General features: G+C 41.1%; 1 protein-coding gene across 4 annotated transcripts in view; it reads right to left on the bottom strand.

Moving 5' to 3' along the window:
- The window catches only part of LOC122556264 (nipped-B-like protein), a 536,293-nt gene that overhangs the window by 152,151 nt on the left and 362,897 nt on the right, over window positions 1-21,245 (bottom strand). For all 4 annotated transcript variants that reach the window (XM_043702895.1, XM_043702901.1, XM_043702914.1 and 1 more), the window contains 4 exons: window positions 14,954-15,100; window positions 13,714-13,848; window positions 11,751-11,849; window positions 5,355-5,408 (listed from right to left, as the gene is read on the bottom strand). In XM_043702895.1, the coding sequence (XP_043558830.1) occupies window positions 5,355-5,408; window positions 11,751-11,849; window positions 13,714-13,848; window positions 14,954-15,100 (435 nt within the window). The remainder of the gene's footprint in view (window positions 1-5,354; window positions 5,409-11,750; window positions 11,850-13,713; window positions 13,849-14,953; window positions 15,101-21,245) is intronic.

Raw genomic sequence — 21,245 nt, 5'->3', positions numbered from 1 at the left:
CTCAGTCTTTCCTCATACGATCTTTCTTCCATACCAGGCAACATCCTGGTAAACCTCCTCTGCACCCGTTCCAGTGCCTCCACATCCTTCCTATAGTATGGCGACCAAAACTGCACACAATATTCCAGATGCGGCCGCACCAGAGTTTTATACAACTGCATCATGACCTCAGGGCTCCGGAACTCAATTCCTCTACCAATAAAAGCCAGTACGCCATATGCCTTCCTCACCGCACTATTTACCTGGGTGGCAACTTTCAGAGATCTGTGTACATGGACACCAAGATCCCTCTGCTCATCCACACTACCAAGTATCCGACCATTAGCCCAGTACCCCATCTTTTTGTTACTCTTAGCAAAGTGAATCACCTCACACTTACCTACATTGAACTCCGTTTGCCACCTTTCTGCCCAGCTCTGCAGCTTCTCTATATCCTGCTGTAACCTGCCACATCCTTCCTCACTGTCAACAACTCCTCTGACTTTCGTATCATCCGCAAACTTGCTCACCCAACCTTCTAGCCCCTCCTCCAGGTCATTTATAAAAATGACAAACAGCAATGGTCCCAAAACAGATCCTTGCGGAACACCGCTAGTAACTGCACTCCAAGATGAACCTTTACCATCAACTACTACCCTCTGTCTTCTTCCAGCCAGCCAATTCCTAATCCAAACCTCCAACTCACCCTCAATGCCATACCTCCGTATTTTTTGCAGTAGCCTACCATGGGGATAAGAAAAATATCAGTCATGATTGTTTGGTGGAGCAAACTCAAATGGGTCAAATGCCTAAATCTGCTCCTGTGCCATATGCACTTCTAATCACCACAGTATATAAACAATTGTGATTGCACTCAAGGCAGTACTATGGCATTTCTGGGATTGTCTGGGATTGAGCTTTTCAGGTACAAACAGAAGCTAGATGAGTTCAGATTGTTTTCTTAGGTGCAGAGAAGTTTGACAGAGGACCTGATAGAGGCGTAGATGATTACTTTGGGTATGGACAGGTTGAATAGAAAACAAGTTGTTTCCCTTAGTCAAAATATTCATGACTAGGTGGCATAATTTTAAAATGAAAGGCAGAAAGGATTTGAGGAAATCTTTTTTTTCTAACCAAAGAGTGGTGGTAATCTGGAATGCATCACCTGGAGAGTAGTTGAGGCAAGCAACCTCAGAACTTTTAATAAAGTACTTGGATGAGCATTGAAGCGTCATAACATTTAGGTCTTAAAGGCAATAAAGGTTACCCAAGCCAACAAAATCCACACGGGACTAAATAAAAGCAAGTTAAAATTAATTTACTCTTCATACAGGTTTTTCTTAATTAATCTATATTTCCCTACAAGATGACTAATTTTGACCTGAACCATTTCTGAAAGCTTCCGCAAGGTGAACCAAAGAAACTGAAGTCTTTGGTCTACTTCTCCTCCTTTCAGTCAGTAGACTTTGGCTGGCTGAGACATGTGCAAAGCTGTTGACTCTTAGCTGTCCTCAGGACAATTAGGGAAGGCCAATAAATAGTGGCCTAGCCAGCAATGGCCACAATCCATGACTAAGTGAAAAACTGACCGTTACATCTGTTTAGCAATTCAATACAGTCGTGGCTATTCTGCAAGTGTTTTCAATTCTTCAATTTCACATTTCCATCTCCATCCACCATCCCCCCCCCCCCACCCCAACAGATAACCCTCGATTAATCCACTTGTCTCACAAACATTCAACGACCAGCCTTCACTGTCTTGAGTTCCATGACCCTAAGAAAAAAAACTAATCTCTTCCATAAAGGGCTGCCCTCTAGTTCTGAACTGACCCATAAATGTAAACATTCATTTTATATCCACCTTCTAGATTTGAATCAAGTCACCCCTCACTCTTCTAAATTCAAGCAAAGACAGGCCCAACCTGTCTGACACATCATCAGACAATCCACTCATATTCCAAACTTACCAATTAGAACACCAGGTTATAGTTCAACAAGCTTATTTGGAAGCACTAGCTTTTGCAGTGCTGCTCCTTTATCAGATGGTTGTGGAGTATAAGATCGTAATACACAGAATTTATCTTTTAGAATGGGCATGTTAGTTTCAATTCTTTCATATGCAAATTCCGTAACTTTCTTAAAGTTTCCTTCTCAAGTGAACTTTAATAATAGGTGCCATGTTGGCCTAACATGGCACCTATTGTTAAAGTTCACTTGAGATTGTAACTTTAAATTCTGGGATTTACACATGAAAAGAACTGAAATCAACATGCCGATTCTAAAAGATGAGAGACTTACAAACAATCCAGGTCTTTTTCAATATATAATTTCAGTTACATCACACTGTAAACTTTTGCTATAAATTCTGTGTCCTACGATCTTATACTCCACAACCACCTGATAAAGGAGCAGCACTCTAAAAGATAGTGCTTCCAAATAAACTTAGAACAATACAGCGCAGAACAGGCCCTTCGGCTCTTGATGTTGTGCTGACCTGTGAGCTATTCTCAGCTCGTCCCTTTACATTATCCCAAAATAATCCATGTGCTTATCTAAGGATTATTTAAATCTCCCTAATGTGGCTGAGTTGACTACATTAGCAGGTAGGGCATTCCACACCCTTACCTCACTCTGCGTAAAGAACTTTCATCTGACATCTCTCTTAAATCTATCATCCCTCAATTTGTAGTTATGCCCTGCAAATTGAGGGGTGATAGATTTATTGGACTTGTTTGGACTATAACCTGGTGTTGTGAGACTTTTAACCCTGTACACCCCAGTCCAACACCGGCACTTCCAAATCATATTCCAAACTGACTGGTCTGTATTTGCTGGGCATATCACTAATCACTTCTTTGAACAAGCGAGTAAACATTTGGAATTCTCCAATCCTCTACCACCACCTAAATTTAAGGAAGATTTGAACAGTATTCATATTGAAACTGCTTTGTTTCAACCTCACCTTCAGGCCAGTATGTTAACCGCCCTATCAACATGTTGTATAAATTTCAAGGAATTATGCACCTGAACCTCCAGGTCCCTCTATCTTGCAACATATGCCAGGGCCCTACCATTAAATGCATAAGATCTCCCTCTCTTTCCTTTGCCAAAATGCAATATCTCACATTTATTCAAATTAAACTCCATGTGCAACTCCTCAGCCCACTGACCCAATTTAACATCCTTTATAATTGTCCTAAATTTGGAATTTAGAGATTTATTACAAACATGCATTTTTGATTTGTATTGAAAATGGAGCATGTAAATCCTCAGCTAACATCACCTGAGAAACACTAATGTAATTAACATACAATTAACACCCAGGCAGCATCCGAGGAGCAGGAAAATCGACGTTTCGGGCAAAAGCCCTTCATTAGGAATATTCCTGAAGGGCTTTTGCCCAAAACGTCGATTTTCCTGCTCCTTGGATGCTGCCCGAACTGCTGTGCTTTTCCAGCACCACTCTAATCTGGAATCTGGTTTCCAGCATCTGCAGTCCTCGTTTTTACCTAATTAACACCCAGCCACAGCCATAATAACCTGAAAACAATTGATATCACTTGATCTCACAAGCTAAGCAGTTTCAGGCCTGGGCAGCATTCGGATAAGAGAATGCCTGGGAATATCAGCATAGTAGTCTTTGGAGCATTTGTGGCATAGTGTTAAGGTTATTACCTCTGAGCTAGGAAGCCCAGGTTCAAGTCCCATCTGCCCCAGAAGTGTGTCATAAAATCGCTGAACAAGTTAATTAAAAAATACAGCAAACTTAATTTTAACCAGCACCTTATCAACCAGTATTCTTGGTCAACTGACAAAAACCATATATCTCAAATATTGCAATGTCTGCATATTTAATGCTGTAAGTAAAGTATACCAGTGATGTGTATACCCCCTGCATCGTTTCTCTATTGTGTGTATCGATCTATATTGACTTCAGGAGGTGTGTTGATGTTTTTCTATAGATTTTTGAGGAATGTGATGTCTCAAAGCTTCATTTGGTCAGGGATTATTGAAGTTATGCATAGCTCTTGATTATCCAGAATATTTGATCAACTTCTGGTCCCAGAGGTGCCTGTTAATAAAACACTTGCTGTCTAGATTAGAGTGGCGCTGAAAAAGCACAGCAGGAATTAAGAGCTTTTGTCCGAAACGTCGATTTTCCTGCTCCTCGGATGCTGCCTGACCTGCTGTGTTTTTCCAGCACCACTCTAATCTAGACTCTGATTTCCAGCATCTGCAGTCCTCACTTTCACCTAAAACATTTGCTGTATCTAGTACTGCGAATCTACGGTACTTGTAGCACAGTGTCCCCTACCTCTCAGCCAAGAAACTGGTATCAAGTAGGACCTGAATCCAGGGGTGTGTAATAACAACTTTGACAACTTGATTGGAAAACCTCTACAATTAACACCCAGCCTGCAACCATATTAGTCTGAAAACAACTGATCTCTTCTAATCTTGGACATTAAATAGATTCAGGCGTGGTTCATACTTGAATGGAAGACTGCCTGGGAATACCAGGCAGAGTAGGGATACTTGTGTAGTGTTAGTGTCCGTACCTCTGGGACAAGATATCTGGGTTCAAGAACCACCTGTTCCAAGTTGTGTCATAACGTTTCTTAACAGGTTAAGTAAAAAGAATGAGCTTTAATCAACACCCAGTAAGGGCTTTTGCGGCAGTGTAACTACCTCTGGGCGTTGAGACCCCCTGGTTCAAGTCTCACCTGCTCCAGATGTGCATCACTGTGTCTGAACAAGTTGTTTGAAATAAATACAACTAACACATAAGGAGTCCTGTGCTACAGTGGTACTGTGCCTACCTCTGGGCCAAGGTTCAAATTAATTTGCTCCAGTGACGTGTCATAAAACATCTGAACAGGTTGATTAGAAAAGATCTACAGTTAACACCCAAGGAGACGACATGGGAATACCAGATGCAGCATGCGCGAGTATTATTTTGGGTAAGTGGTTGTGTTCCCAACCTGGAGACAATGGACCCAGGTTCAAGTCCCACCTGCTCTGGGGGTGTGTAATAATGTCACTGACTAGGGTGATTTGAAAATATTTACAATTACCACCCATAGATGGATCTTGGGACGGAGTGGTGGTGTCACTATCTGTGCTGGAAAGTATGGGTTTAAAGTCTCACTGCCTCAGAAGATGGCATAACATTTCTGAACACTCAAAACTTCCTCACCCATCAAGAGTGTTATTCCTACTACAGAAAGATCTAGAATACCAATGGAAAAGTTTCCAACTTGATAGTTAAGACTCACAGCAGGACCAGGATCACTTTCTAACCTTGTATCTAACTCAACCAGAGTTTGAAAAGTTAAGCTCTCATACAATGGAAATCTTATTTGTATTGTACTTACATTCTGAAGAAGCTGCTCAAACCAATCGTACCCAGTATCCCTGCAAGCAGCAACCTGCAAAACAGGTGAAAGACAGCTGTCAACAATAGCACTTTAAAGAAGAGAACCATCATTCCACAGTAGCAGAGATAAGTACCTGTGCAAAACCAACAGCCTCAATTATCTTCAAGCATGAATCATTCAATTTGGGTTTTTTTAAGGAAACACAAGTAGGCAATTCTATTTTTAGATTAGATTACATTACATTACAGTGTGGAAACAGGCCCTTCGGCCCAACAAGTCCGCACCGACCCGCCGAAGCGCAACCCACCCATACCCCTACATTTACCCCTTACCTAACACTACAGGCAATTTAGCATGGCCAATTCACCTGACCTACACATCTTTGGACTGTGGAAGGAAACCCATGCAGACACGGGGAGAACGTGCAAACTCCCCACAGTCAGTCACCTGAGGCGGGAATTGAACCCGGGTCTCAGGCGCTGTGAGGCAGCAGTGCTAACCACTGTGCCACCATGCCTCCCACAATTTCTTGAGAACAATTACTGGAATTCCCTAAGAGAACTGTGGATCAACCCACAGCACATGAACTGCAGTGGTTCAAGAAAGCAGCTGACCAACACGTTCTCAAGGGCAGCTAAAGGATGGACAATAAATGCTGGCCAGCCAGCGATGCCCACATCCCATGGATAAATAAAGGAAAATTACATTACAGCTGCTCTGCATCTGCACTCCAACCACTTTGGAACACTGGATTAGGAGTACACTATTGAGCCATTGAGCTTGCAGTGTCATTCTTGAACATGGCTAATCATCTAGTTTTCTGCTCCAACCCCATATTCCTTAATATTATTAGTTCAGATAAATCTATCAATTTCTATCTCAAACCTTGATTTGGAGATGCCGGTACTAGACTGAGGTGTACAACATTAAAAATCTCACACCACCAGGTTATAGTCCAACAGGTTTATTTGGAAGCACTAGCTTTCAGAGCACTGCTCCTTCATCAGGTGGTTGTGGAGAATAAGATTGTAAGAAACAGAATTTATAACAAAAGTTTACACTACGATTTAACAGAAATTATATATTGAAAAAGACCTAGATTGTTTGTTAAGTCTATCGATTTTTAGCATGACCATGTTGGCTTCAGTCCTTTCATATGTAAATCACAAAACCGTTTTTAAAAGTTACATTCTCAAGTGAACAATTAGTGTCATGTCGGCCCAGATAATGTACTGAAGGTGCGAGTTTCCCTGTGAGGCTGTCGGTGCCACATGGTCAGACTGATTCTAATCTAAAAAATGGATTTACAGAATCTTACATGGTTTCATGCAGTTTTTGAGCAAACTAAAATGTAATTCAGCAAGTACCAATTCACCCAACAAACTTGTGTGCGCTTGCGGTGGGGGGTGGGGTTATGAGTATCTGTGAGAGTGTGTGTGTGCATGTGTGAGAGTGAAAGTATAAGGGGTATAAGTCTGTGAGAGGGTGTGCGTGTGTGAGAGAGAGTGTATATGTGAGCATATGAGAGAGGGTCTGCGTAAGTGTGCACGCCCGCAGGAGTGTGCGCGTGTAGTGCAATGGGGTCACTTGTAGTGTGACACAAACCCAAGATCCCGGTTGAGGCCATCCCCATGGGTACCGAACTTGGCTATCAGCCTCTGCTCGACCAGTTTTCGTTGTTGCCTGCTCTGAAGTTGCCTTGGTGGACGGACCTCGGGGCAGGCAACAACACAAAGTGGTCGAAAAGAGGCTGATAGCCAAGTTCGGTACCCATGGGGATGGCCTCAACCGGGACCTTGGGTTCATGTCACACTATAGGTGACCCCACTGCACTATACACACATACAGACAGACGGACACACACAGACACTCCTACCCACTCCACCACCACCACACACACACACACACACACACACTCCCTCCTACAGAGAGACACATTCCTGCAGACCCTCTCTCATATGCTTACACTCCCACACACACACAACCTCACATGCACACATACGTTTGTGGGGAGAGAGTTTGTACTTGCAGAATTACATTTTACTTTGCTCAAAAACTGGATGAATCCATGTAAGATTCTGTAAATCCGTTCTTAATTGTTAAAGTTCACTTGAGAATGTAACTTTTAAAAAACGCTTTGTGATTTACATGTGAAAGAACTGAAATCAACATGGTCATATTAAATGATGATAGACTTGAACAATCCAGGTCTTTTTCAATATATGATTTCAACTACATCACACTGCAAACGTTTGCTATAAATTCTGTGTCTTACAATCGTATACTTCACAACCACCTGATGAAGGAGAAGCACTCTGAATGCTCGAGCTTCCAAATACACCTGTTGGACTATAACCAAGTGTTGTGCGATTTTTAACCTTATCTCAAATCTGCTCAATAACTTAGCTTCCACAATCCTCTGGGCTAGTGAAACCAAAGATTCATCACTTTGTGAACAAATTCTCCTCTCAATTCTAAATGGCCTACCCCTTATTCTGAGAATGTGTCACTTGGGTCTAGCCGGGAGAATTCCTATCCATATCAACTTTGTCACACCCTCTAAGAATGTTGTAAGCTTTAATGAGGTCAGTCATTCTTTAACACTCTGGAATGTGCAGACTCAGTTTAATTAATCTCTCCTCATAGAATAATGCTGTCACCCCAGGGATTAGTCGTCTTAGTCCACTGAAATCAGCATTCTCCTTATTTGTTAGTCTCATTCTCAATTCGTCAATTTCACATGTCTTAATTTGCATACTGTCATCTACATACGTAACTTAAATCTTATTAGATTAGATTACTTACAGTGTGGAATCAGGCCCTTCGGCCCAACAAGTCCACACCGACCCGCCGAAGCGCAACCCACCCATACCCCTACATTTACCTCTTCACCTAACACTATGGGCAATTTAGCATGGCCAATTCACCTCACCTATACATCTTTGGACTGTGGGAGGAAACCGGAGCACCCGGAGGAAACCCACGCAGACATGGGGAGAATGTGCAAACTCCACACAGCCAGTCGCCTGAGGCTGGAATTCATTCTAAATCTTATGATACTCTTTCCTAAACTTTCTCCCACTGACTGATTTGGCTTACCTCTTTTATTTTCATTCACTTATGGGACATAGGGTACACTGGTTGACCAGCATTTGTTGCCCTTGAGGTGATGGTAAGTTTCTTCCTTGAACTGCTGCAATTCATATGCTGTAAGCAGATTCTTTATGTCCTTGGGAAGGGAGTTCCAGGAATTTGATCCAGCATCGGTGAAGGAACAGCGATATATTTGCAAATCAGGATAGAGTGTGGCTTCAAGAGGAAATTGAGGTAATGGTGATCCCATGTATCTGCTGCCCTTCTCCTTCTAGGCAGAAGTGGTTGCGTGTTTGTGAGGTGCTGTGAGAGCATCTTTGGTGAATTTCTCCAATGCATCTTGTTAGTACGTACTGTTGCTACTGAGCATCAATGGTGGAGGAAGTGGATGTCTGCGACTATGGTGCCAATCAGATAGGGTGCTTTATCCTGTATGGTGTCAAGCTTCAGATTGTTGGAGCTGCACTCACCCAGGCAAGTGGGAAGTAATCCATCACGCTCCTGACTTCTACCTTGTAGATGGTAGACAGGTTTTGAGGAGTCAGGAAGTGTGTTATTCACCAAAGTATACCTAGCCTCTGACCTTTTCATGCAGCCACTGTTTATGTAGCATGTTAAGTTCAGTTTGTGGTAAGTGATAATCCCAAGGATGTCAATAGTTTGAGAATCTGTGTTGGCAACACTATTGAATGCCAAAATACAGCGATAGATTGTCTCTTATTGGTGATGGTAATTGCCTGGCATTTGTGTGGAGCAAATGTTACTTGCCACTTGTCACTCGAAGACTGGATGTTGCTCAGATCGTGTTGCGTTGAACATGAATTCGTTCAGTATCTGAGGAGTCACGAATGGTGCAGTCATCAGTGAGCTTCCCCATATCTGACCTCATGGTGGAGGGAAGGTCATCAATGAAAGAGTTCAAAACGCTTGGTCCCTGGACACTACCCTGAGGAACTCCTGCAGAGATGTTCTGAAGTTGAGATGACTGACCTCCAACAAGCACGACCATCATCTTAGTGCTAGATCTGGCTTCATCCAGCAGAGTGCTAGCTCCCGATGCCCAATGATTCCAGTTTTACTAGAGCTTCTTGATGCCACACTTGGTCAAATGTGGCCTTGATGTCAAGGACTGTCACTCTTGTGTCACCTCTGGAATTTGGTCAGGTCTTTTGTACAGATTTGAGCCAAGGCTGTAATGAGATCAGGAGCTGAGTGGCCTGGCAAAGCCCAAACTGGGCATCACCAAGCAGGCTATTGCTGAGTAGGTGCTGCTTGATAGCACTGTTGATAACACCTTTCACTACTGATGATCAAGAGTAGACAATTGAGATAATTGGCTGTGTTGGATTTGTCCTGCTTCTTATGTACCAGATGTGCATGGAAAATTTTCCACATTGTCAGGTAGATGCCAGTGTTGTAACTGTATTGGAAGTGCTTGGCTAGTTCTGAAGCCCAGATCTTCACTACTATTGCTGAAATGTTGTCAGGGCCCCTAACCTTTGTGGTATCAAGTGCCTCTAACTGTTTCTTGATATCATTAGGTTAGATTACATTACATTAAAAATACAACATACCATTTAAGAGCCAACCTGAACAGAGAATGTTCAGAAGGGAGGCAAAAAAGCAAAGAGAAATTATGAAAAATGACTCACAGCTAACATAAAAGGTGAATTCCAAATCCTTTTTTATAAACAGCTAAATAGTGAAAGGGTAGTAGTAGGATGAGTAGGGTCAATTAGGGAGATATCGGAGAAGATTATGGAGGCATTGATGGTGAACTTTCCTGAATCACCGGAGTCAGGGAAGGTCTCAGACGAATGGAAAATGGCTAATATAATACTCCTTGATAGATGGGACTATGAAATTTGAAATGCAAACTGATCTTATTGAATGACAGAGCAGATTTGAGGATGAATTGAGAAATGCCTGCTTCTGTTTTACATTTTCGTATGTTTGTATTTAGGACTGAGATAAGGAAAATTACTTTTTCAAAGGGGTGTACACCTATGTAATTCTCTGCCCCAAAGTGTTATGGGTAGCCCGAAGTCTCTCAACACCAGATTATAGTCCAGCAGGTTGATTCAAAATCACAAGCTTTTGGAGCGCTGCTCCTTCATTAGCGAATGAAGCATTGCTTCGAAAGCTTGTGATTTCAAATAAACTTGTTGGGCTATAACCTGGTGTCATGTGATGTCTGCCTTTGTCCTCCCAGTCCAACACTGGCACCTCCACATCATGGATAGCCCACCATTGAAAATATTTAAGGCTAACACATGGAGAACTTTAGTCTCCCAAGGGTGCAATCAAGGTCTTTGGGGATCATGTGGAAAGTAGAGTTGAAGTCCAAGAAGAGCTATAATCATATTAACTGGCAGACTATGCAAATATGGTAAGATGGTCGGTACCTGCTCCTACATCTTGTGTGCTTGTGAAATTATCTTGAGGTACTCCCATGATGATACCTTGGGATTGAGATGATTTAACTCACAACAATTTCATAATTTTCCTTTGTGCAGGTTATGGTTCCATCCAGTGGATGCAATTCATTCTAAGGATCAAATCTTGAGTAATATTGTCAGAACCTGAAAAGGCCCATAAGGCTTTTTCTTTTGCTTGATACCACGTAGAATGAATTGAATTGGCTGAAGTCCAGTATCTGTGATGGTGGGGGCCGAAGGAGGAGGTCAAAGTGGATCATTGCCTTTGACTGAAGTTTGTTATAAATGCTTAACTTTTCTTTTGCACCATCGTGCTGGACTTTCCCCACCTCATGTAGAGATATATTGGAGTATTCTCCGCTGATTAGTTGTGGAATTGTGTGCCAGCATTCATGGCTCATTTGACTACTTATGACTAGTCTCTTTGTTTAGCTGTGGCAACTCTCATACAGCAGCTACATTCTGCACATGAAGTTCCAAGTCATTGTGGACATCTACATGTTTGAGGGCAGAGTACATACCTAATGAAATAGTCTGACTGTTGATGTCACCATCGTTTGTAGTTATCAGCACTTTGAGTCTTTGGGGCAGAACGTTGGGGCTCCAGTTAAATTTTCAAGATTTAATATTAAGAGATTTTTTTTTAGGTGATGGTAAGGAGCAAGGCCAAACAAAGAGGGCTAAGAATCAGATCAGCCATGCTCAAACAGAATGACAAAACATGCTCAAGGGCTGAATCAGTGTTCCTTCTGACTCATTTATAAAGACCACCTGTGTTTATACTTAAACTAGCTTAAGTTTTATAGGAGTACATAAGCATGGTATTAAGGTGTTACAGGGTAAAAGGAAGACAAACACTCACCACATCTGTGACGTTTAGGATTTTTCGTGTCATCCCTTCTGCATCATGAGAGGGAGTGGGAGTGAACCAGAGTTTCTGGAATGTTTCGTTCACCAGTTTCTGCAGAGAATAAAATCCGAGTTACATTAATATCTTTCAGAGTTCATTCAATCACAAACATGAGAACAGCTCATACAAAACATCAGTTCATCCCAATGCATCAAATGGCAATGGAGGGAGAATTTGGGATGGTTCCAGAGAACTAGTAGGTTACAAATGTTACAATAACCCTAATTTTGAAAAGGGGATAAACTGAAGGTGAAACAGCTTATCAATGTTGGAATCTTGACTGGAGGTCTTTCACACTAAAATAAAATGAATTTTCATTTGGTGAATCTTGGAAAAATGAGGCTAGGTCAACATTGATTAAACACAAGTCATGTTGAAGTAACAGAAATTAATGTAAATATTAGAAGTTTTATTAAAGAACTGTCAGAAGGCAGTTGATAAAATTCCACACTTAAAATAAACTCCTTCAGAAAGTGGAAAAACATGGTAGTAAAATAATATTAAAAACATGGATATAAAACTGGAGAAGGGATCAGTGGGCAGGGACTAGAGGTGAATGAACGATTTTTCAGATAACAGGAAATTTACAATGCAGTCCCACAAGGATTGGTACTTTAGACATTGTTTCTACTATATTTAGAATTTCAGAATCACAAGGACCAACCATAGAGGAAAGAGGAGTTTGATGGAATACTCTCCATGCGAGTTTTGAGAAAGATGTGCAGCTCAGGTCGAGGTTTTGGATGTAGGTTTGCTCGCTGAACTGAAAGGTTCATTTCCAGACATTTTGTCACCAGAGTAGGTAACATCTTTAGTGGGCCTCCAGGCGAAGTACTGTCGATAATTCCTGCTTTCTAGTTATATGACCCTCTCTCACTAGTAGCCTTACGTACAGATGAGGAAGGACACCACTTCGACTGGGACATCACATCCATTCTAGAACAAGCCAAACGGAGACACGCACGAGAATTCCTAGAAACATGGCATTCCAATGGAACTCTCTCCACAAACACTTAAGAGTTAGACCCCATCTACCACCCCCCAAGGAAAAGAACAGATGGCATCATCACAGGAAATGATATCAATCCAAAGAAACCCAAACATATAAATAGAAAGCAGGAATTATCAACAGTGCTTTGCCGGGAGACCCACTGAAGATGTTACCTAGTAGGGTGACGAAACATCTAGAAATAAACCTTCTAGCTCAGCGAGCAAACCTTCATCCGAAATACTCTCCAAATGCCTGAATGAGTGCAGCTCTAACACTATTTATGTTTGACACCAAAAACAAAGCAGCCCGTTTGATTGGCAATACATCCACTACCTTCAGTATTCTTTCCCTCCACCAATGACACTCAGTGACAGCAATGTGTACTATCTACAAACGCATTCCAACATTTCAAAGATCTTTCAAAAGGCACTTGCAAATCCATGACCTCTGCCATCTTGAAGGCAGCAAACGCTTGTAAGTTTTCCAAGTCATACATCATTTTGATTCAACCATACTGCCATTCTTTCATTATTACTGGGAAAAATTCTTAAAAACTTTAAACAGCACTATGGACGTAACTACACTCCCAGGATAGCAGCAGTCCAAGAATGCATTTCACCACCACCACCGCCTTCAGAGCAATTATGATGGGCAATAAATGCCCAGACAGCAAAACCCTGATTCCATGAACAAATGAAAAACCAAATTCTCTACAACTTGATGCAAATCAGTGCATTGTCAATGGTGAGGTCAATTCCTTTTGTGACTTAGATTAGTTTATACACAGAGATTCTAAGTAGATCACTTCTTGAGAGACTATAGCAACATTCTGTACAGGAAGCAAAGTGAAATGAATGCATTATAATTCCAGTTACACAAACAAGAAGTTGGGTAAATACATTTGATTAATCTATGTAACTTTACCTTAATGCCCTCTTCATCATTGACTCTGCGAATCATTCGCACACACATCTCAGTCACTTTAGAGAATGTTGGTTGCTCGATGCATATATCACGTAGAATCTTGATAACTCTCTTTCTCACACTTATACCGGTGTCCTGCAAGAGATTATTTGTTAAAACATGAGACAAATGCAGAAAAGTAAAGTGTAGATTTCCTAGATATTAAAAACTGTTAAAATTTCAATCTTCTAACACAGGGCCTATTCCCAAATAGTTCTTACCTGCACTTCACGCAACTCCTCAAAACAACAGAGAATGACATAGCACAGTAGACCATCATTTGATGCATCAAACCAGTGTCCTAATTTTTTTCTTCAACTAACCAGTTAATTTAAACATATTCTTTCCCTATAGCTCTGCTAAACAAAGAAAATGCAATGCATTGTGATGAAGACAGTGAAGAATTTTCAGATAGACTGAATGGTGCACTGCTCTCTAAAATTCTATTACTTTATTAGTAATAATAGAGATCTGATTGCACAAAGTTTTGAGGCAATTGATGAAATGGCCTACGCATCAATATGTACCCAAACTCATGTATAATATCACACTGTCAACAAAGTTTCATGTTGTGTGAACTGAGGAGGAGCATATGAGTATGCTCCTGCAGGCAATTCTATCACTGCATATTTTAAGCAGATCATATTCAAGGGATCAGTAAAACATCAACATGGAAAATTTTACATATTGTCGTCTTGTAGACAAACACTTACCTTATGAACTGAGGAGTTCAAACACTAGTGGTGTGACCATTATAAGGATAAAAGAAAAACTTTGCAAGAGTTGAAAACACTCAAGATTAATCAACATATATTAATGGACCTTGCTCAAACGTATTACACTTCTAACTTTTTGGAGTTATAAAACAACAACTCCAGTTCTGCTGGGTATTTCTAGTATTTTCTATTTTATTGCAGATTTCCAGCAACTGGAGCATTTTGCTAAAATAGATCAGATTAACTTCAAGATGTTCCTGGCCTACTGTGAACTTGCTCAGCCTATCCTGGAAACCACGATAAGTGGCAAGTGTTACTCAGACAAAAAAAAGTTCAGGACTGGTGTGTGGCACCAATTTTTACTTTTTGACATTGTCTAGATAAACTTTACAAAACCTACTCCCACTTCAATTACTTTCAACTTCACTCTCAACATGGCAACAAAACCCCAATCTGACATGCAGCTGGCTAGGAAACAGACGTACCAATATCCTCTCGATCAACATGTCGTAATACTGCTCAGTGAGCTGAGGTCGGCTCAGCACAAAGCGACCCAGTAACTCCACAGCTGCTTCACGCACACTTGTGGAATTATCCATCAGACGCCCATGGACCCCACGTTGCATGTCCAGCTGTGAAGAAAACAATGACTCTACTGTGAGATTCAGCAGAAAATACATAAGAAACCTCAATGGCATGCAATGGAAGTGAGGCAAGAGAACTAGAACTAGCACATGGTACATGACTGCTATTTAATTCAATAAATCAAGAACACTGATTAGATCATTACATTTTCTCCCATCTCCACTCAGAATACCTGTTTAAATATATCCTTAGCCTGATTCTTCACTTCACTGGTGCTTTGGCCTCTGGTCAACTTGCTTCACTTCACAACTTAACTTTCGTTTAAAATTCTCACTGCTATTGTTCAGTCACGTACAATAAAACATTCTCTCACTGGGATATGTTCACCAACTTCTATAATAAGCAACCTGTCAGCCTTGTTAACTTCATCCTCCAAACTAAACCAAATAGTGGAGGTGAGGGACCAAGTGAAGGAAAGTATGATAAAATAGAGAGAGAAGTCAAGGCCAAGAAGGAAGCTAGCAATCAGGGTAATTATAACCAACATGGTGGGAAGGCACAGAGCCTACAAACTCAAGAATGTGCCAGCAGATAGGTTAAAGGTTGCAACAGTAAGGAAATAAAAATGACAGATTCTGTCTCCTAATGCAGATAGCATTTGGCACAAAAAAGATGAATTAACAGATCAAATAGAAATGAATAGGTAAACATGAAAATCATTTGAGATGCATAACTGCAAGGTGGCAAAAGTTAAGACCTGAATATTCAAGGGCATATATCATTTCAGAAATCCAGGAAACAGAGCAAGGTGGAAGGGAGCTCTGTTAATTAGGGATAACAGATCTATCATTGCAACATCGTCCCAGATCAAACATCAAGATGTAGAATCAGACTGGGGTACGGACAGGAAAGAATAAAACTAAGAAGTCACTTGTGGGAATGGTTTATGTTGCACCTTATATCAAGTACACTGTAGGATGAGGTATATGGAAAGAAATAATGGCACCTTGGGAGAAAAGTATGGCTATAATCATGCACAATTTTAAACTATATATATAGCTTGAATGAATTAGCTTAGTAAAGCCAGCCTGGAAAATGAGATCAAAGAGTTCTTTCAGGATAGTTCCTTAGATAGACATGTTTGATCAAGTGTGGTGCTGGAAAAAGTACAGCACGTCAGGCAGCATCTGATGAGGAAGAGAGTTGACATTTCAGTCATAATCTTTCATGAATCCTGATGAAGGAATATAGCCAAAACTTCAACACTTTTAGCTCCTCAGAAGCTGTCTGATCTGATGTGCTTTTTCCAGCACCACATTTTATCAACTCTGACTCTCCAGCATCTGCAGTCCTTACAATTTCCTAAAGAGGCATGCTCTAGAGCCAATAAAATAAAAAGAGCAAACTAGCGCAGATCTGATAACGTTTAACACATTGGTATTAATGACCTCCTAGTAAAAGCAAAGTGAGGTAACTGTGATCACAACATTATTGTCCCTCCAACTGAACGTGAAATTTAGAGTGTGGGTTAAAGACTCTAGTTTTAAACTTTACACTTATAATTATTTTAAAAAAGACAAATGACTTAGCAAAAGTGAACTGGTACATTAGTTTAATACATGAGTCAGTGGGTAAGCAGATGACATTTTAGAAAATAACTTTCAAAGAATCATTCCAGGAAGTGAAAAAAAGACAGTAAAATTGCACCATCAATACAGAAATTTAAGGAGAATCTAAAATTGAAAAAGTAAATAGATCACTGCAGATGATATAAATAACACGCCACTCAGGAACAGAAGTAGGCCATTCAGTCCCTTGAACTTTATCTACCATTTAATAAGATCATGACTGATGAGACTATAATCTCAAACCACGATGCCATCTGCCCAATAAGATTTCATTCTCTTGCTTACTAAGAACCTAACTAATTCTGCCTCAAAAACATTCAAGTCCTTGCTTCCACTGCCTTTTGAGGAAGATTTCCAAAGACTCATGATCCTGGAAAAGGAAAAAAACTGCAGGCTTTCCACAGAAGGTGGAATCTGTACTCACTGGAATGTCTATTATCTATTTTGTTAATTTCAAACAGGTGTAGTGCATGCAAGCTTTCTGTCTGCAAAGTGGGCCATGCAGCCCATGTGCAAATGCATAAAATCCAACTGAGAAACCTAAATTGATTAACACCACTTGGGGCAGCGGAAACAGGTTTGAGAGTTGGATGATCAGCCATGATCGTAAGGAATGGTGGAGTAGGCTGAAAGGGCCAAGTGGCCTATTGCTTTTCCTATTTTCTATGTCTCCATGAGAAATAGGGCATCAGGGTCAGGTACTGTCAAATGAGAACTTGACAAGACAGGAAGCATAAAATCACTGATCACCTCCCTCAATTATTTGAGGTGGTTGAAAAGGTTCCTCTTGGGAGACTGATTAGCAAGGTTAGATCTCACAGAATACAGGGAGAACTAGCCATTTGGATACAGAACTGGCTCAAAGGTAGAAGACAGAGGGTGGTGGCGGAGGGTTGTTTTTCAGACTGGAAGCCTGTGACCAGTGGAGTGCCACAAGGATCGGTGCTGGGTCCTCGACTTTTTGTCATTTACATAAATGATTTGGATGCGAGCATAAGAGGTACAGTTAGTAAGTTTGCTGATGACACCGAAATTGGAGGTGTAGCGGACAGTGAAGAGGGTTACCTCAGATTACAACAGGATCTGGACCAGATGTGCCAATGGGCTGAGAAGTGGCAGATGGAGTTTAATTTAGATAAATATTAGGTGCTGCATTTTGGGAAAGCAAATCTTAGCAGGTCTTATACACTTAATGGTAAGGTCCTCGGGACTGTTCCTGAACAAAGAGACCTTGGAGTGCAGGCTCATAGCTCCTTGAAAGTGGAGTCGCAGGTAGATATGATAGTGAAGGCGGCGTTTGGTATGCTTTCTTTTATCGGTCAGAGTATTGAGCACAGAAGTTGGGAGGTCATGTTGCGGCTGTACAGGACATTGGTTAGGCCACTGTTGGAATATTGCATGCAATTCTGGCCTCCTTCCTATCACAATGTTGTGCAACTTGAAAGGGTTCAGAAAAGATTTACAAGGATGTTGAGCTATAGGGAGAGGCTGAACAGGCTGGGGCTGGTCATGATCCTGTTGTAATTTGAGGTATCTCTCTTCGCTGTCCACTACACCTCCAATTTTGGTGTCATCAGCAAACTTACTAACTGTACCTCTTATGCTCACATCCAAATCATTTATGTAAATGACAAAAAGTAGAGGACCCAGAACCGATCCATGTGACACTGCACTGGTCACAGGCTTCCAGTCTGAAAAACAACCCTCCGCCACCATCCTCTGTCTAAAAGGGCATTTGGATGGGTATGAATAGGAAGGGTTTGGAGGTGCTGGCAGGTGGGACTAGATTGGGTTGGGATATCTGATCGACATGGACAGGCTGGACCAAAGGGTCAGGTTCCATGATGTACATCTCTATGATTCTATACAGAGGGATCTAGGCGTGCGGGCTCACAGTTTCTTGAAAGTGGCAACTCAAGTGGCGAAGGTAATCAAGAAAGCATACTGCCCTTCATTAATTGGGGCAGAGTGTACAAAAATTGTCATGTTGAAGCTGTACAGACCTTTAGTTATGCCACATTTGGAGTACTGTATGCAGTGCTGATTGTCACACTACCTGAAGGATATGGAAGCACAGAAACTGCTTAGAAGAATATTGCCTGGTTTGGAGAATATTAGCTGTGAGGAAAGATTGGACGAACTTGGTTTGTTTCCACTTGAATGTCAAATGATGACAGGCGAACCTGATAGAAGTTTACAAAATTACGAGAGGTATGGATAGAACAAACAGTCTTTTTCATGGGTAGGAATGCCAATTACTAAGGGTTATAGTTTTAAGATAAAAGGAGATAAGTTTAAAAGAGATGCAAGAGACAAGCTTTTTTATTAACAGAGTTCCTGAAGTAAGTGCCTGGAATGCGTTACCAAAGGCGATGGAGGCAGATACAGTAGCATTCTGAAGGCGCACTTTGACAGATATATGAATAGGAATGGAATTAAGAGATACAGATTGTGTAGAGGCAAAATATTTTTAGCTTAAAAGGCATCACATGTCAGCATAGCCTTGGTGAGCCAAAAGGCCTGTTCCTGTGCTGTACTGTCCTTTGTTCTTTTTCATCCCCATTTGATAGTTTCAGTCTTCGTTTCAGCAACAGAAATTCTGAAGGCAGCAAAGTGCCCTAGAAAAGCACTACATGAAATCAGTTATTATACTCAATAACAAACGGATTGAAGCAGTTAACAAATTTATTTATCTCCGTAGCACTAACTCCTGAGTAGTTCACATTGATGGGCAAAAGTGAGGACTGCAGATGCTGGAGATTAGAGTAGAGTGTGGTGCTGGAAAAGCACAGCAGGTCGGGCAGCATCCCAGGAGCAGGGAAATCGATGTCTTGGACAAAAGCCCTTCACCAGGATTGAAGGGTTTTCTGCCGAAGGGCTTTTGCCAGAGATGTCGATTCTCCTGCTCCTCGGATGCTGTCTGACCTGCTGTGCTTTTCCAGCAGCACACTCTCAACACTAGTTCACACTGATGACAAAGTCAACAAATGAGTCGTCAAGTCCAGTACTGTCTTTGGCAAGTTATGGTTCCAAGTTCTTGTGGGCTTATAAAACAGACAACTTATTTCACGTGTTATGAAACTGAAGGCGTGAACTGTACCTTCAAGAGAGAGTGAATGCTGTTCTGAACTGAGAGATGACAAGCACCTGTGTATATGACTAGATGGCAGCCCCAGAGTTTACTGGAAAACTGAAAATATGTAACATTTGGCTGTGAAACGGATAGAGTCAGAGATAAAACAGACCCTTCAGTCCAACTTGTCCATGCCGACCAGATACCCAAACCTAATCTAGTCTGAATTGCCAGCATTTGGCCATATCCCTGTAAACCCTCCCTATCCATACAGCCATCCGGATGCCTTTTAAATGTTGCAATTATATCAGCCTCCACCACTTCCTCTGGCTGCTCATTTCATACTCACACCACCCTCTGCGTGAAAATGTTGTCCCTTAGGTCCCTTTTATATCTTTCCATTCTCACTCTAAACCTATGCCCTCTAGCTATGGACTTGAGTTTTGGTTGCTGTTTTGGTAACAATTCGATTTTAATCTGTTTAAGTTATGCTCCAGGATACTACAACCCAATAGAGTTTGAATTTCTTGTTTTGCCAACATCAAACCAATGAGACGATCCAATGTTGAGGTGGAAATAAAATGCGGACCATTTGAAAATTGGTTAGAGTGCAACTGCCTTTGAGACAGATAAGCCTGGAGATCTAACATCTTGTTCTCCAATAAATTAGGAAACACTCTCTATCAATGGTACCTTTTCCTATGAAACATACACGCAGTAAGAAGAAAGATGAGGAGCCAGGGAATTCAGCAGCTTGAAGAGTGAAGTCACAGAAGACGAGAACGGCTATGTGGTTTTGAAATTAAGTTGATGTAATTTTAATAAGTGTCTTGTTGTAACAGCATATTGTTATAGAGTTGGATGCAAATAATAAGCAGTTCAGAGAAAGGGGGTGCTTAGAACAGTTTAATGTTCATTTTAAGAGTTAAAAAAATTGATGTTATTTTCTTTAAAATAGTGGAATTTGCGAGTTCTCTGTCACTAATATTTTAGCAGATTACAAGGCAAAGTGAGCTTTTCTGGGTGTTTGGTTTAACTAATACGTGTTCACCTCTGTGGCAAAACAGTTTGGAGGCTCGGGTCTGAGATTTGGATTGGTTTAGACCGATCCAGTCTGAGATTTGGTCATTTTTGGGGTACAGAAGGTTACAGCAAATTTAAACACTTGCTGATTAGTGTCCTAGATCTTTAAATAAAACAGATGAAAAAATTGGTTAATTGTGGTTGGTTAAATTAAAAGTGAGGGGGGGTTTGAAGATGCTTCCCAAATTTGCCAAGAAAGTTCAGAAATAAAGAGGAAGGACATACTTTTAGAATTAGCAAATAAGTTAGAATTGGGTTTAACCAGAGGCAAAAGGAAAGCTGAAACTGTAATGGGAGTCGGTCAAGCACTTAGGTGTATCAGAGAAACAGACAAGAGCAGTAGAGTTAGAAAACCTGAAATTGCAATTAAGGCAAATGGATTTAGAAGATATGGGAAAGAGGAACCAT

This window comes from Chiloscyllium plagiosum, chromosome 2, assembly GCF_004010195.1.
Source record: "Chiloscyllium plagiosum isolate BGI_BamShark_2017 chromosome 2, ASM401019v2, whole genome shotgun sequence".
Lineage (NCBI taxonomy): Eukaryota > Metazoa > Chordata > Chondrichthyes > Orectolobiformes > Hemiscylliidae > Chiloscyllium > Chiloscyllium plagiosum.
The sequence above is the reverse complement of the archived record's forward strand: the minus strand, read 5'-3'. Positions and strand labels throughout refer to the sequence as shown.